The 17311-nt window shown below is 42.6% G+C and overlaps 3 protein-coding genes across 3 annotated transcripts in view; 2 read left to right on the top strand and 1 right to left on the bottom strand.

Annotated features, from left to right (window-relative positions):
• LOC119170147 (Huntingtin interacting protein 1) overlaps positions 1-12161 on the top strand; it is a 130636-nt gene extending 118475 nt beyond the window's left edge. The window contains exon 30 of the mRNA XM_075890657.1: positions 1023-12161. Within this exon, the coding sequence (XP_075746772.1) occupies positions 1023-1046 (24 nt within the window). The 3' untranslated portion in view covers positions 1047-12161. The remainder of the gene's footprint in view (positions 1-1022) is intronic.
• LOC142804087 (uncharacterized) overlaps positions 1-17311 on the top strand; it is a 446442-nt gene that overhangs the window by 103108 nt on the left and 326023 nt on the right. The gene's annotated exons all lie outside the window — the stretch shown is intronic.
• Positions 1-17311, bottom strand: part of LOC142804086 (uncharacterized) — a 446178-nt gene that overhangs the window by 105056 nt on the left and 323811 nt on the right. The gene's annotated exons all lie outside the window — the stretch shown is intronic.

Here is a 17311-nt window from a genome sequence, read left to right as displayed (position 1 = left end):
CCATGTCATACCAACTAGCCCAAACTGCCACCCGTGATGACATCCGGTTTCATCCACCGATGTGCCTTAATGGCATTGGTGCACAAGAAGAGCTTTAGAAACTAGCCCGCTGATTTTCTACACCTTCTTTCTCTTATTTGACAAAATATATTCAAATAAGTGTTTCTTTAAGCTACATAAATATTGGAAGAGATTCCCTTGACCTTATGCACGTTCCTTTTATCTGAAAAACTAAAGTGGGACTTTCCTTATTCTTCCTTATTCTAAGAAACTTGAAAACGCGCTTTATTTAGACGTCTTGAGCTGGTAAATGAGACGACCGAAAGTTTTTTGGGGTACAACACTTATGACCTTGAAACAGTCTATATAATCGAACGCGTTTGTAAGAGACACAGGTATAAGAAACAAATAGGTAAAGTGGACACCAGTGTGCCTTCAGTAAAATACAGGTTGAAAAGAAAATACATACACGAGGTACGCCGCTTATAAGAGACATCTCATATAAATGACAAGAATCGCTGCCTGGAACATGCCTCTTATAAAGGAGTTCAGCTGTAGTGGACCTATTTTCTTGCAAGGTGCAGCTTTGTTACAATGAGGTTTGCGTGTAGTTCAATATATCGGAGCTCAAGCGTCGTTCTCATGCATTGATACTGGCACCAAAAGTGTCATATTTGCTGTGTTATATTCACGTTCATTAAATTGATGGTTAAGCTCTAAGTGAGTATCAGTAAATTTCAACCCACTGATGCAGACTGCGCAGACTGCCACTTTTTGCCGCTAATATTGAGCTTTAAGTGTGCTGATTTTGGAAAACACCTTGGGAGGAAAAATGTGCTTTAATGTTTTACCTCGTTGTCGAATTTGAGCATGATACAAAATCAGTATGACCACTAGTGCCGTTTGTACTTGCCTACTCCGAATTTGCTGGGATCAGCAGCCAGAGAGGCTGCGTGTTTGTGTGGGCCAGTTAGCCGCTCCTAAATTTGCATATTGTTCTTTTCTTTTTTTGTCTTTTTCAGTCAAATGGCACAACAGCCGGGTAGCCATTCAAGTCACCTAATTTAAACACCATACGTACACATGTGCAAAGGAGCATCTAGTATGACACATTTCATTGCTCCGCGACGTTCTTCGCCTGTGGCCCGTTCATCCGGAAAAAAACGTGAAAGCCCCATCCGGCACAACTGGAAATACCACCTGCTATAGATGCGCGAAATGTTGTCACACCTATCCCTTTTTCCAAGGTCATGCTTGGTGTGGACTTCGGGATCTTCGGTAGTCGATTGCAGGTGATTTTTTTCCTCTGGAAAGACAAGGATTTGGCTGGGTTTAAAAATGCTGGCACCATTTGTGTGGATAGCATATACTCAACATTACCGTCACTCCATGTAGACTGCATGTCCTCAGGAACGTGTTAGGTTCTACAAACTGTGTTTGGTTTCAGCCACTCTGTGGTTTCTTCATAGTTCTGGTTGCTTTTGTTGAGTCGCTACTCTGATCAGTGGTGTGCAACCAATCGATGCCTCATCCTACACCTTTTGTATTGCGCCTCATTCAGGTAGTGTGGAGTGGCACTGCGGAGTGCAGCAGCAACCATCGCGTGCCTCCGCGGATAGTGCCGCTACTTTTATGACGGAAGTGACACTCACGTTTCAACTGGCGAAGTGTGGCGAGATGCAGGGATGTGCTAGGAATAGTCCCGCGCGCTCACTTGTCGCGTTCAGCGTGAACGCGAATTGCGAGCTTCGTGTCGATTAGGCTGCGTTTTCTGTGCAGCACGTGTGCGCCAGAAGGCACGTTGTAGCATGTTTGGTGTGGCTGACAAGCCGGCAGATGCACGTAGACTCTTGCAGTGCTCGGTTTTTACATAGAGAACTCGCGTTGGGGCGAATGTCTTTTTAAGCCATCTTCAGGCTGTTCTTGAAAAGTGAAAGCGCTGGATGAAAGTGAAAGTTTTATAGTTAATGTATTCCAATGTAGGAAACAGTGAGACAAAGATGACAAGCAGAGCGAGATTTGTTTTGGTTCGATCTGTATGCCGTTTTCGTGCAAAGGTAATGATATTGTGGTTTGTTTAATTTTTTGTTATTTCTTTTACACTAAGGGAGCAGCACAAAGCAGCTTCACCCCACAAATGATTGTAGGGTGAAGTGACCTCATGGCTTTTGCACTCAGACCACCTACTTAATGACATTCTTTAGCCTTTAGTTAGTAAGGAACTGAGGTTAGATAACCAGTGGTATAATTGAGGAAGAAAATAATGAAAAGTTAGTAACCTGTGGAGGTCCTTGTATTTTAGGATAGGCCTGAGATCGTTGGCACACACGTGGGGCTGTCTGCGTGACCTCTGATCACAAGTGTTGTCCATTCGATCGCTTTTCTTTTTTCTTTGTTATTCTGGAAGTGAGAAGAGGTGGCAAGGGCGAATACTGGGAATTGTGATTTAGTTCCTGTTCTTAGAGCTGCACCACAGACCACAAAACATCTGGTCGCCAGTTGGCATTGAAAATTATGACTTCAATATCGCTTACTGAGTGGTATCACACGGCAACTAGTGTGTACATATCGATCGATTGGTCGTGTCATTAGTGTTGACAGAATTATATTTCATGCTAATTACATACTGTTAGTTTGGACCCTAGCCATAACAGCTAGCATTGGATTGAGCTCTGAAATTTTCTAAATATGGAGCGTGCATCAACAGAAGTGATACGGCATGGCTTGTATATGCCAGGGTATAAAAGTACATTAGGGCCTGAATATAGCGCAATCAGTACCAACTTGCTCACCTGTTCGTTTTGCTTCACTTTTAAATGTGCAGTCAAACTAATTGCCAAGCTGAGCAATCACTTGTTTTGGGCCCTCTAAGGAAAGATTGGCAATGGATCATTAAATAGAATGAATAGTTAAATGTACTGTACGTTAGCTTTATTTGTGACTCAGGCCTTTTAAGCTCTTGGCTTTTCTGGTGGCAGATGAACCGTTGCAGCAAAATGTGTAACATCTGTATTTCTGCGCTGGTGTGGCTTTTTTTTTTCCAGCAAGTTTTTTTTTTTTGTCATTGTGTGCAACAGGACCAGGTAATTGAGCGCTGGTGCCATTCGTTGCCAGGAATGTTTATGTACACTCGATATTGCTGCTTCTTGATGCAGTCCTTTTAAGCTCGCTTGGGTTGCGTTGGGTAAAGGATCTCTGATAATTTGGTTAGCTTTCTCGGGGCAACAGCCAATCAGGGGAAGTTCATTTCATTTATTTGGTTTCGTTCGACTTCTTGCGTGCTTTCTAGGATTCTTACAGGAATGCAGCTAAAATAAGCTAACATTAATTTGCTTACACTTCTTTTTTTTTCGTTAAAAGGAAACTTGTTCAAGGTACAAATTTGGTCCCTCTAAGAATACCGAATTATTCAATCTTCGACGAATGCGGATTAGCTTGTGGGGGATGCAAGTGCAGTTATTGAGACGCTCTGGTTTTTATATTTCTGTTTCATTGTGTTTATATATAGTACTTCAATAGTAGCATTGAAAAAAATACTGTTTGTTATGCATTGAATTGTTTGCTCAATACACATGCAATGTAATGAAACGCATTAGTAACTTGCTGATAATAGCTTAAGGAGAAGTGACCGCTTATTCTCTTGCCATCTTGTATTGTTGCAAGTGTATCTCTCTGTATTTTTTTACTTGTTTATCTTCAGAAAAGTACAATGTTGGTCTCTGTTCACAGTAGTGTGGGATGGTATCATTTACACATGTGTAATCTTGTTCATGTGTGTCTCGTTTACTCTATTTTACATATCCTCACTTTTTTTCATCGCAGTGACCTTTTCCAACGTCTTTCTTTCGATGTATGTAGTTACGACTGAGCCCTCGCTTCTTTTATCTCATGTCTCGTTGTACCTGAGCTGTAACCAAAGATAGATTGAAATATCAAGTAGATGCTCGTGTCATACTCGCAGCGTACTGATGATGTGCTGACAACTGATTATTGCCTCCAGATTGACGTTTACAACATAGACGCACTGACAGTGCATTCCTCCATTTGCTGACGTTGCTGACGCTTGTAACCATGGTTTGGATTAGTCGTCAGGTTGATCGCATGCAGGCATGTTGACTGGCAGGCCTGCTTATGACCAATGTCGCTGCCAAGTCCTACTTTTTATGCCTTGCATCAACGTATTACTGTTAGAAGTTGAGGCCTGTTAACGAGCCCTGCAGCACTTTTGGCACGAAACAAGCCACTTACGAGCGTTGCGAAGCCTTCCATGTTTGTAAAAACCCAAGAAGGCGAGCCCAAGTCGCAGAATCTTCTCATAAGTATCTTTTTTTTTTTTAATGATAGACTGAATATTTAGTTGGGCACTAGTGATGTTCCGTTCCATTTAGGAAAGAAACAATGCTGCCTTGACCCTCTGCACTACATATTGCAGATAAGCCCGGCTTTTAAGGTTGGTGGCATAACAGGCACCGTTTGCTGCATACACGCTCTACCTCTTGCACCACTCAATCACATCTAAATAAATTATCAGTGATACCTGAAGATTAAGAAGATTGAGTGCACTTTATTGCAGCTACTGGTGTTAAGTCTACCTCCTTAACAGAGAAATTTCATTTGAAATTGAGGGAAGTGTCAATGAGTATAGACTAGCCGGCACATTACCTTGTTTAATTTAGGCGCTATTTGTAAAATGACGTGAATGTGATCGATTGGCTCGAGTGAAAACAAGGCAGCACTGTTCCTGAAGTGCCTAAAAGGAACAAACTGGTGGTCAATGGTTTGTGGCAGCCTTCTGTTGAGTATTACATATTCTGATTGTTAAGTACCGCTCTCGAGGCCATACATGTCGATGTACATAGAAATGATTTAGGTGACAGTCTTCGTGGGTGGGTGTCTTCTGCGGCAATGGTTGCTAGCCTTTTTTATCTAACAGCCTGTCATTGGCACTAAAGATGTACTAAATTTGCCCATTAGGGTATCCATCTAATGGATTCACTGTAGCCAGCAATTACATAAAAGCTTGTTGCAGGTGGACAGAATCCTATTTGTCTTTGCTTGAAAGTTCAAGGATGACAGCGTGTTTGAGTGTACGAAGACTAATAACTGTTAAGGTAGTGCTGCAGATTCAAGTGGTTTCATTTTTCATGTTATATATGGTGTTAAATATAATGTGAACACCACATACATTGTGTTACGTATTGTACATTTTTACATAAATGTCACATATAGCTCGAGAGAAAGCTACAGGGGGAAGTGAATGAAAAAAAAAAGGAGCTACAAGTCAGTGTCACGTGTATCAAAAGTGTGCAGCAATTCTCTATACTATTCTCATAAATTTTGGGTCATTAGTGATAATTATGCTTGGTAATTCTGGCTACATTGGAAAGTCTTAAAAAGCCACTGATGCTTTCATAAAGCTTTAATTTAACTAACATTTTGATACATTCAAATATCTTTCATAGTCTCGCCAATGCAGGGTTCGTAGAAGTTAACTATGTTGGATTGATACAGACTTAACTAATACTACTGAATGATAATAACACTCATTAAGCCAGTTAGTGCGTTGCATCAAGGAAATAAAGCCAAAAATTAACGTACACGGGAAACGAAGGACACTTTTCTGTTTCCTGTGTACGTTCATTTTTTGGCTGGATATGCTTTCTTTATACTATGATGCGCCTAGTATGAAATTTTCATCATTTTTATATACGACGTGTGCTGCTGAATTTAAATTGTCAGTACGAATGGTATGGGGAATGGCTGCCTTGCAGAGTCTGTCGCATCACAACCTGAGATATTTATATAGGCACCAACTGTTGGCTTTAATACAGAGGCCTTAAGTTTATTCACGTACAGAGGGTGTTTTTTTCTAAAAGAAATGAATAGCTGTAGGCAAGTACAGCCCAAATACAGTTGGGCGAGTGTTACAAATTGACACAGCAGCACTCTCAGTAGTGTCGCGTGTGTACATTGGCCATCAAAAGTTTACTCATCTCTAAACATTTGAGCACTGAAATTTTTTGGGGCAGTTTATACGACTTTATTCAGCAAAGTCGTGCAATTCTGGTTCGTCTATATATACCAAGACATGTTTTGAATAGCAGAGCGCTATGCTGCTAAAATGCCTTTTTGTTTTCTCCGATCCAGCAGCCTGTTAATGTTTTATGCTGATTCTACAATCTGTCACCAGAGCGTCAAAGCAGTGTCACCTGAACTGAGCATAGTGGCTTGTTTATGTTCAGCAGCCCGAGCAAAAGCTGCACTCCAAGGTCGGAGCCCATCACAGTCTAGGGTGCTTCATCCGCGGACGATAGTTTGCAGGCTACACCATGACTCAAAACTTGCCATTATTAATCTTTCAGATTTTGTGTAGGTGAGTGAACAACATGCTTGCCTTAAAGAGTATGCTGTGCGAGTTTCTTGGCAGAATTGCAGACAGCCTGGTACGTTTGCGCTGAGTACATGGTAGGCCTACGTGACGGAAGTGTTACCCAAGACATCTGGCAACATCCGACATGCATCCGCAAAAGGGTTAGGCTTCTGATACTCAATTACAAAGCACCTGTGAACGGTTCACAAAGAGTCACCATCGAGCGTTAGACTCATTTTGTACGAAACGAACAAAGGAACGTACGTAGTACACTTAGCAGCGGTAGACTTTGTAGCACAAAATGCAATGTAACGATGAACCTGCTAGTGTTGATGTTAGCTGGCTGTTCTCAAGACTGGCCTATTAGCCACCGCCACCTAATTGTTGTGTATGTGCATTAGCCTGTTAGAGCTCTTGTGGGTAGTGCATATTAAAGTGTGACCAGTTTAGGCTGCATGCCTCTTGTTGAATTGGGATTGGGTGCCATATGGTTTGTCGTTTTTTTTCCTCTTTGTAAATGAATTCATTAAATTTAACTTGACATTGGCATTTGTTTCACATACTGTGAAGTAGTATTGATTTAAAAATCCCCTTTAAAATGTTCTTGCTCAGCATTTCTGCAGAAGTAATGACAACCTTGATGTGTCATGTGAAATTAGCATTCAGGAGCGACATTAAGGAATAATAAAACTTGATGGAAACTTACAATGCCATGATATGCACGGCATCAGACTGATGTATCAATATTTTTGTTTCAGCGTGAAAATCAAAAAGTGCAGTAATGTCCTTTTATTGCTCTCATAATAATGAACCTAGAACCACAATCTTAATTATGCTATGTAGTTTTCAATAAATACTCAGTCTAAGCTGATAAAATGTCAATTTGGTGTCATTTCAACATTGCACGCAAGCTTTCAGCAAGCCATAATGGGTGCAAATGCGTAAAATGTCTTTCGTTTTATAAATGTTTGACGAGGCGCAATTTCAATCGCAACTAACCCCGATTGTTGTAAGGTTTCTCGTTGCAATTCGTTCATTTGTGTCATATGTTTGTGGGAGGCAGTCAAGAAATTCAGTCCCAGTAGGAGCTTGATCGAGATTTAGAGCGGCCCATGTGACACTCGTAATACATTTCAAATGCACGTGCATGTTTGACCAGAGCTATTGCATCATAAAGAGCGCAGTGATTTGCGAGCACTTCTTCATTGAACCCAGTCTCTTGACAAGAGCTAACAGCAGAGTGTTGTTGTTGAGATGAGCAGGTTCGATGTATAGAACATGTAGAATAGAGGTGTGGTACACTGTAGAAGTTGCGTGTGTGTGCCTAGGGTCTGTTTCGCGTGTTATGTTGGGAAGTATGCTGCAGATGTCTATTTCATGTTAGGGGGTAAATGTAGGACTGCACTTGCAGTTTTACATTTAGTGCGTGTGCCACGCACTAAACATGACAAATCACGCACATTCATGACACGCAAATCACGCACATTCATGACAAATCTGCTGAAAGAAGCTCTCTTTTTTAACAATGTCATGAATGTTTGCTTAGAAAGCTAATAATGAAAAACGTTGACATTCAAGGCCATTTGATTACTTTTTCAACAAACCAAATTGTACGCTTGTTTCACTTTAGCGATTTGGTAAGCGTTCATTCTATTTGTACTGCACTTTTCTTGCTTGGCAAGTTTCCATTTAAAACAAAGCTACATATCCTAGGTAACGTCGCATTATAGCGTATGATGCACAAAAAAAAAATTTCGCCGCACCAGGGGCGGATCCAGCCACTCAATTTAGGGGTAGGTGGAGGGGGGTTGCCTGAAGTAACATTGGAGAGGGAGACATGATAATGACTTCTTGTTTTTACGAGCATAAATATTGGTAATGTGTGGTCACCGTGGTTTCACTCTTTTGCCCAAATTCGTGATAGTGGGTAGGACTACGAGCACTTAACGTGAGAAGGGGGATTGCTCACACAGTCTTTGGGAGGAGGGATCGCCCCTACCGACCCCCCCTACTTTGGGTCGGTCAGTGCACCGCACCTTACCTCGGCAGGGCGTAGTACTGGCAGTGACATTGGTCCTGCTTAGGGTAATTGAAGTAATGTAATGCCTTATGTTTAGTTTCATTTTGGAGCAAGCATGCCATCCTAATATTACAAGCACTCAACTTTTACAAGCTTTATGCACAGTTTTAACTGACAAACTGGCATGTGCGTTTTGCATGGAGGAAGCCATAAAGTTTATAATTTTTGCTTCGTTATGCAGTGTAATGGTAATTGCTTATGTTGTTCTTGCATGTGCAAGTTTGTCATATGTGCATTCACAGGTAAGCACATGCGTAATATGTACAACTGCAACATCTAAGTGCAGTTTATATCTCAGGGACAGTGAAACAGACTGTATCGATGACGCTTTCCACAAAGAGGCGTAGTAGTTGGCTTGTTGGGAGAAATGAGTGCACATGAGTAGATTACTTAGCAGGCTTATAGTGCACTCACAGGGAATCAGTATATCTACCATGCTTTCGTCAACCATTTTTATACCAGAACCCTCTGCATGGCAGTTCCACCCCTTCCCTGTTTAATGCTAGTCGGTGTTAAACAGTAGTGAATAGTTAATAAGCTGTAAGTTTAGTTTGAGATAGTTTCTGATCTGGTGGTAATGCGGCGGTAAGATTTGCAACCTAATGCAGACTTATGCTTTTGGTTATTTAAGCTTCGTATAATCATTGATGGGAGGGTTTCCACTTTTCATTACTGGTCATTATGATAGCTTACAGCTAATACATCAAGTGGAGTATCGCGCTTAGCACTGAGACTGTAACAATGAGCTTTCTATGCGAGTGAGAGCATTTCTCTTTATTTTCAATTGCTTGAAGGGGCAATAAGGTGTTGATGTAGTGGGTGGGCACGCTATGTACTGCGTAATTAACTGTTAAAGAGTAATCCAAGAGACTTTTAAAGGGAATCCCATGTGAATAAGAGCCAGCTTAACTTGTACTCTTACATTGTGGGAGTAAAAAAAGCTATGTCGGTGCCACTAATCACAGGTCATCTGCTGCGAATCTAGGTAGTTGAATGCATACCAAAGGGGGAAGTTTGCACATGCTCTGCACTTGTGTGCTTTGTTTTACAATGAACTGCACTGTACGCATATTCCAAGAGCTCACATGATGACCTACATACATCAGTCGCTCTCATGCAGCTCTCATTCATGCTGACCTACGTCAGTCGAGTAGTTTATTTTTTTATTTTGCCCTATAGCTGCCCACAGATGTAGCTGGTGAAAAATTATTGGCGTGTGACCGTTCTTTCCGCAGGGTTTGTATTCTAGGCCCTTGATGTTGTTCTTGCCACCAAATGTGAGGCATGCGTCACAAGTTCTCACAACCACGAGATATTTTTGAACGTTTCACAAGTCACACTGTCTTATCACAAAGCTGTGAAATGAGTCCACACTGGGTAACTACACAAAACACATCAGCATCGTGTTGGCCTGGTGGCTATTGTGTTTGGGTTGAATTCTTAGATAAGCCAAGCTATGCTCTATACACAAATGTGTGCTTTGTTTGCTGATTTCTAATGTTTCTCACTTAAAGGGCCAGTCAACAGGCTACAAAACGCGCAGGATAAGCTCGCGCATTTTTCCTGCACGTGACCAACCTCCTTCAACGATTTCGGCACATGGCCCTGTGGCCAATGTGCCGAAATCTGCACACAGCCCTCCGCACATGGCCCTGTGGTCTGTGTAAATTTGCATGAGCAAAGCGCCAACTGACATGCCTTGCACTGCTGTCGGGTGCTCGGGACTACCTGGTGTTGTTATTAGCAAGATGTAGCACTGTGTAAGTAGCATTCGTAACATCGTTGCATACATAACGTAACATCGTTGCATACGTTGCCACATTCGGTGTAGTGCATATGAACTGAATTTCTGTGCACGAGCTCTATACTAAGTTTAGAGATCTTAGGTGCACTATGCCCCTAAAGACGCAGTGTAAAATGTTCTAACACTTGCTGTTGTAAGGAAGATGAACGGTAGTGGGCCACTACCACTCTGAAATTGGACTTATTGGTACAAGTATAGAACTTATGCAGGAGGCTTACAGACGCAGATAGTGGGCGGCGACAATTGGCACAAGAACCACAGCACGGATCATAACAGCTTATGCTCGGCTCTTCAGGCTAAGGTGGTGGTCCACTACGGCATATCTTTGCATATCGCTCTTCTTCCTTCTTATGCTGTTATTAAAATTTGTTCCACAACTTGCACTATGTTAATTTGAGCCAAGATATTTTGCGTGCTACCAGAAAAGTCTAGCGTACAAACATTTTGTCAATAACTACAATTTCAAATAATCTTTATGTAGACTCGTCTCTCTGTTGCTTCTATTTTACAATTTTGATAACTTTCAAAGTGCATGCAGTGCGAGTTATACTATACTCATGTAAACTGAGGCTGCGCTGCTTTTTAGATGTGTGCTGTAGATGCATATATGAGGGACCTTCTGTTTTATCATAAGTTACATACAAGGTCCTCTACGTTATATGCTTTTGTAAATCTAGTTTAGCAATCTAGCTGTTTGGTAGCTGGCCAGACCTGTCCTGTTGTTGACCATGTAGCTTGTGCGTGTTTGCTACTCTATAGATGCCACATGTCACTCCCACTTTCCTTTTTGTCTACCTTGCGCTCAATTCTGTTTCACTGCAGTTGTCTCGTGCCTTAGTTATCATTTCAACGCTGTCAACTTTTTCATGTTCTGGGCAAGGGAAAGTACAATATTTAAGCTGTACACCAGTAGCTCTCTGTCTGGAAAAGAAGCAGAGTATTTTCATTGGAAGGAGCGAAGAGACTTGCAAGCTTAAATGAGAATCAGAAGAATGACCAGTACTCTGGGTGTTTGCAGAGATGCATCTCCTGAATGCAGCGTGCTTTGGTGTTTGTTATTATTTGCTTCAATATTAACCTGTCAGTTCTGCGTGTGTGCTTATGAACTTTATGAACGTGTCCTTTATTGCTGCTGTTTCCCTTCCCAATGTATAGGTTATATTGTTTTCAGTCCACTGGTACTGCCACGTAGAAAATGTTGGTCTGTCAAAGCAAGAGCCATGCTTTCATAGCTCGTTCAGGGTGTTGCGGGCTTCGTTACAATCTTGAAAGGCCATATGATTGTTTATGCGATCGTCTTGCTGCTTGCAATCTAATGAGTGGTGGTGTATTCACACCAATTCTGTTGCTTCATTTTGACATGCCAGCGTGTCTTTGTTTTCATTTAAGTGTTGTTTCGTAACATGCCAATTTTAGAATTACTAGATCATATTTCGTTAATATATGAGTTTGCGCCATTTCGTCAGTCTTTGCTTGTGGGACCACTTCTCTTTAAAATCAAATGTTATTTCTTTTTCTTTTGAGATGCTGCGCGTCAAGAAGCTTTCTCGCCGTATACATTGTTTTTCTTTTTTTACTGCCTCGCCATTCTGTGTTATTGCAATTGGGTGACTTAGAACGAAATATGTGAACCTGTGCAGAAACATCTGTCGATCACCTTCAGAAACGTATTGAGCAGATATTTTACAAAGTGTTCATTCCTGATATGTGCTGACGAAGTTAGCTATGGTAATTACGGTGATGTGCACCAAAATGTAGATGTCTTTTTTTGTTACCTTTTCTATATTTATAGAACGAATAGATTTTTAAAAATGTGTGTTGACGCAATGCCACATATGGTGTTCGGGTGTACTTCCCGCAGGCCGTTTTGTAATGAATAATGAATAAATACATGTTAATTAATATTATTTAGATGTCTGTTGCTTTGCTTTTGCCATGATTTTGCCAGCCCTCCACCAAGTTTTCAGTAATAAGTGCTTGTCGAGTGAAATTACGATACCACCTTAGTGTCTGAATTCATTCTCGTCAACCTCTGTTACTACTGGCTTGATCAGGAAAGTGTGGCTGGTTTGTGTTGAAGGACCCCTAAACCACTTGCGAATTTTTTTTAACGGGAGCAGAGGCCAGAACCTCCTCCCCTCGTCATTCTCTACGGGAGCAAATAAGTGTTATTTCTTTCTCTTTCCAAGTATGTTCCAAGTAAATGCGCATATTGCGTTCGGGATGGCTTCACAAGGAACAATGTCAAACGCGACAGCGTTTTAAGCCACTGGCGCTCCACATATTTCAAAAAACGATTCCTTCCACTCTCCGAGCTTTTCGATGATTCCCAGCGCTGGCCGTGACGTCAACATGCGCGTCTAGTCATGTCATTCACACAAAAAAAAAAAAGCCTCCACCTCTTCAAAGAAAATCGTAAAGAAATACGAATGCATCGAGTAGTGCCCATAACGTCGTTTCACACGCGAAAACCCAGCGTTAGAAGAATAGCGTTTTTTTTTGTAGTGCAGCCAATAGTGCCGTTCACCGCACGTGGCATGTTTTTGTCGCAAGAAATGTGCCATGCGTTTCCAGCTCTAGTAGCTAGCGTGCACGGTTAAAAAATACTATGAAATGAACAAAACAAGCAGCGTTCTCGGCTCAGCGGTGGCATTTCACAGCGGCATCTCAAGCACACTTTTCCTGATGTTCTTGAAAGGCGCCCAGCCAGCGAGCGGATAGGAAAGTGGGGTGCAGAGAAGAGAGAGAGCGAACGGCGAGAGCGGCGAAGCTCTGCACCTACCCTCTCCTACACGATCTCTCACCACATGCTCTGGTTGCTAGGGGCGAGAATAAGCGCGCGCGCCCGCAGCTGTTGCTATGAGAGAGGGAGTGAGAGCGGAGGAATAACACCTGCCGACATACGGACCCCTCTGCGGACAATGCCGAATGCCTGACATAGCCCAACTAAGACATGCATTCACATTTAAAAGAACTCGTTTGTCCGCTTTCAGCCGTGCGCTTGCCATTCTTTCTCCTCGCACGGTGAGGAGGAGCACTCCGCCTGTAGGAGAGATGAGCTGATGAATGAAGCGTCGGATAGAAAAGAGTGAAACGGGCGAGGGCCCACCAAGCGCATGTAACTGCGCTGCTACGACCCTGTGCGGCAAAGTTCTGAGTTGAAGACTTGTGCAACTTCAGCCTGTAGGTCGTTTAACTGCACAGATTTTCGGATTGTCTCTTTAGTCATGTCATTTTTAGATTACGAAATGAGAACATGAAGATTATTACCCAACTTCTTGGCTCGAGTTGTGGAAGGAGATGGCTATTTGTATGAGATTCTTTTGAGGCCGTAACAAGTGGACAAGTTGTTAAAAGGGGCCGACAACCAGTCTTTATAGTACCTGTTTAGTACAAAGAGAGCTTTCTAGTCAGAGCATCTAATGGTAACGCGGGTAATGCCATGAAACATTTGATATAATCCGAATGTCTTTATGCGGTGACCGTGAGGTCGCACACTCAACAGGCGCTGCATACAGTGAGAGGTGAACCCTAAAGCAGTTCGTGTTTGTATGCGTGCACTCTGTGCGCATGTGTCGTGACTTGACACGTTCTACTTGCTGCCGCTAAAGCAGCACCTTTTCTCAACGTCAATTTTTTTATCTTGCAAGTAGCAGTGGGGTTGGATCAAACTATATGTGGGCACTACAATTTTGAGCAAATTGTGGTGCGAGTAACAATATATAGAAAATGGAACGACTCAGCATAAATCTGTGCGACTTACTGGTTTTTGGAAACATATTTACGCAATTTAAAAATATAATCCTACTGAAATCACTAGAAGGATGCTTGAATCTGTCATAACTAATAACTAATGGTCCTTTCATTTTTACCGTAATCTAATAATCACACGTCCTGGACAGTCCCTTTATTTCGTGAAGTGATCAGTATAAGAATAAGGAGATACGATCAACAAAAATATTAATACCAAATTTATTTAATTTTATTTATGATTTTCTTGCGACTGACATTTGAGTCGTTTGGTAGACTTTTCTAGTTGCAGGAAGGCCGCAAAAGGCATTGAACACATGTACAAAACAACTGCAGCAGTTCACCTCTCGAAAGTTGCAGTTTGGCTCGCAAATAGCCCTGATTTTGTTGATGTCAAAACGTGATAAGATTTAAGGGTAAGAGTGCAAAACAACATGTGTAATGGATTTCTCTGAACATGTCACGGTGCGTTTATTCATGTTGATGGTGTGAAGTGTGTACTTCCCCGTGATGCGTAGTCCGCTGATGAAAACCTATTCCTGAGGTCATCATGGTCATCATGACAGGATGGAGGCGCGTAGGCCTGTACCACATTCATCTTATATCTCTTGATAGGTTAATTACGATACTTTTCAGCCCTTCATTAAGGCTATATTCCTCTGTGTACCCAGCTGTAGTTTTATGGAAAAGAAATCCCACTCCCAGCTTCTTTCGGTCCAGTAAGCCACGATAGCATAAGACGTGGCCGTTCCTAGCATTGTGTATGCCTCATTGGTCCTCCTAACTTCACTGAGCCCTATTACATCCCATTGAACACCTTCTAGTTGAGGGGTCTCAAACAAGTTAAAGAATGCTTAACAGCGCGAACGACAGGAGGGGATAGAAGAGACGAGACAGAGTGCTGAACTGCTAACAATTTATTTCTTGCGTAGGTCTTCGCTTTTATGCAGTTACCAGTTGCACCAGCCATGCGCAAAAACACGATAATGCATAAGTACATCACACCAACAAGCAAAGGAACAACTTTTCTTTATCGGTGAAAGTAACAGAAGGGGTGATAACACAAGCATCTTTCAATGAACAAATCTTTTCTGCCTCTATGATCTCGTGTGTGGTGTGATCCCTGCATGTTGCAACAATAGTACACTCTGAAAATATTGTCCAGCAGCCACACGTGCTGCAGTGAACGGACAGCCATCCTTGTTTATAATAATCCACATTGTACAAATGTTCCTTCAGCCTCTAATTTATACAACGACCTGTTTGACCGATGTAATACCTTCCACACGATAACAGCAGCTTGTTTGACCAACGTAATACTTTCCACACGATAACAGCAGCTGATACACCATATTACAGATACAATCTCTAAATTTATTTGCATGTTTTGTAGTGCAACCGAGGGTGGGTCTGGATGGAAGAACGGACAGCTTGCACAGACTACTAAATTTTTGAAGGGCCATGAAGACCACCTTCACATTAACTCGCTGTGCCACTTTCTTAAGATTGTGCGCTATCTTGTGCATATACAAAACCATGGCAAAAGCCTGTCTAGCTGTAACAGGTTTGGCTACGTTATCGTTCCCTTTGGCCTGAAGTTCACGTAGCAGGCCCTCAGCAATGGAAACTTGTACGTGGTCGGGGTAACCAGCCGAAGTCAGCTTTGAAGATTGCTCAACAAAGCTTTCGGTATTCTTGTGCACATTGTACACATCAATGTGCACAAGAAATGGACAGCAAGAGAACAGGTGGTGCATGAGTTCTTCCTCCAGAGGCTCCCTGGATGCATCTATTCCAGCTGTCACAGTTCCTCCCATGAAGCTAGGACTGGTAATGCCGTCGATGATAGCTGTTTGCTGAAGCCCCTCCATTGGATGACTGGTCCACAGAGTGGTCTCCAAAAACGTCGTAGAAACTCCCCGTGATGCTACGCATCACGCTATGGTCCCCTTGGCGGACATGGTGTAAGCTGCAGCGCTTGCTGGATCGCCCACAGTTGGTCCTGGAATTTGGAGCTACGCAGTGCGACCGTGCACTGCGCTGCAACTTCATCTGGGGGTGTGTGCCATTAACTTTCTCAATATGAAGTGCGTATTATTGCTGTTGGACGTACTGCATTTTATAGATGGCAATGTCAAAACATGGTGTTGTCGAAGGTGTAAATGTCGTTCCTGGCGATTGCGTCATTTTGCTTGTTGCAAAGGGCAAGGTCGACGATGAAATAAATGTTTTTGCACAGTTCGAGCGTGAATGTCCGTATGCACATGAAACCCCAGTACGGCCGGCTGCGAAGTGTTTTTACAAAGCTGTCACAAGCTGCCACTATCGTCGCCGGCGCGAAGCCGGCAGCGGGAATGACAGCAGGTTGGTTCGTTTCGTATGTAAGCAGAGCAGTGAACAGACCAGAGACGTGTGTGGGACAACGAAACGATATATTTAACATACTTGTATGTAGCATAAGAAATGTAACACTTGAACAAGTTACAAAGCATACATATAAAATCAAAACCTGACCTTACAAGCAACATGTATTTGGAGGCACTAAATTAACACAGAGTGGCACTAACAGTTGAATAATAAAACAATAGCTAAGTATTCGAAAGTTCATGAAGTATCAACAGGTGATGGCATAAGTGTGATGACCGGCCGCGTTGGGTCCGCGACAATCGGACGCGAGAAATCCCGAAGAGTTCTGGCACGACTGCGATGCCGGCAGTGTTGCAACGCTGATATATCCGGGAGCTGGAGCTTGACGGTGAACCCAGGCAGGTTGAGCTAATCTGAGATGAGATTCAGATGTCTACAAGGCAGACGTTTAACTATACAACTGGCTAAGTTCAGGTGGCCAATCGATACGAAGCCACACTAAATCTAGAAGAGATGCACGATGATCTTCTTCTATCCCATATCTTGTACAATTAAGCAAACATACTGATTAGCAGGGCGACATCCTGTGTTAATATCCTCTTCCTGCTCCTCATTCTCTTTTCAGAGAAAAAGAGGACCATCAAAATGGGTCCAACCATGCGCGTGACATTGTTGAACACTCCGCCCTTAAATTATATTCCTATCACAGCCCTTTCGCATAAGCGGGGCATGCATGTTATGAAATGGGCGAGGGGGCAAACTTGTGAGGCGATCGCTTACATCTCGCGGGCGTGTTACTTCTACCGTGAGAAGGGGCTAGTGCCTCGTTTCTCAACCAGTGCATCCGGGGGCCCAAACACTTTGTTCGGGAAACTTGGCGGCAGCCTCTCTTCGCCACTGACAAAAAAGGGTTAATTATTAGCGGTGGACGTCTGAGACA

This window comes from Rhipicephalus microplus, chromosome 3, assembly GCF_043290135.1.
Source record: "Rhipicephalus microplus isolate Deutch F79 chromosome 3, USDA_Rmic, whole genome shotgun sequence".
Classification (NCBI taxonomy): Eukaryota; Metazoa; Arthropoda; class Arachnida; order Ixodida; family Ixodidae; genus Rhipicephalus; species Rhipicephalus microplus.
Note: the sequence above shows the minus strand (reverse complement) of the source record. Positions and strands in the feature narration are given on the sequence as shown.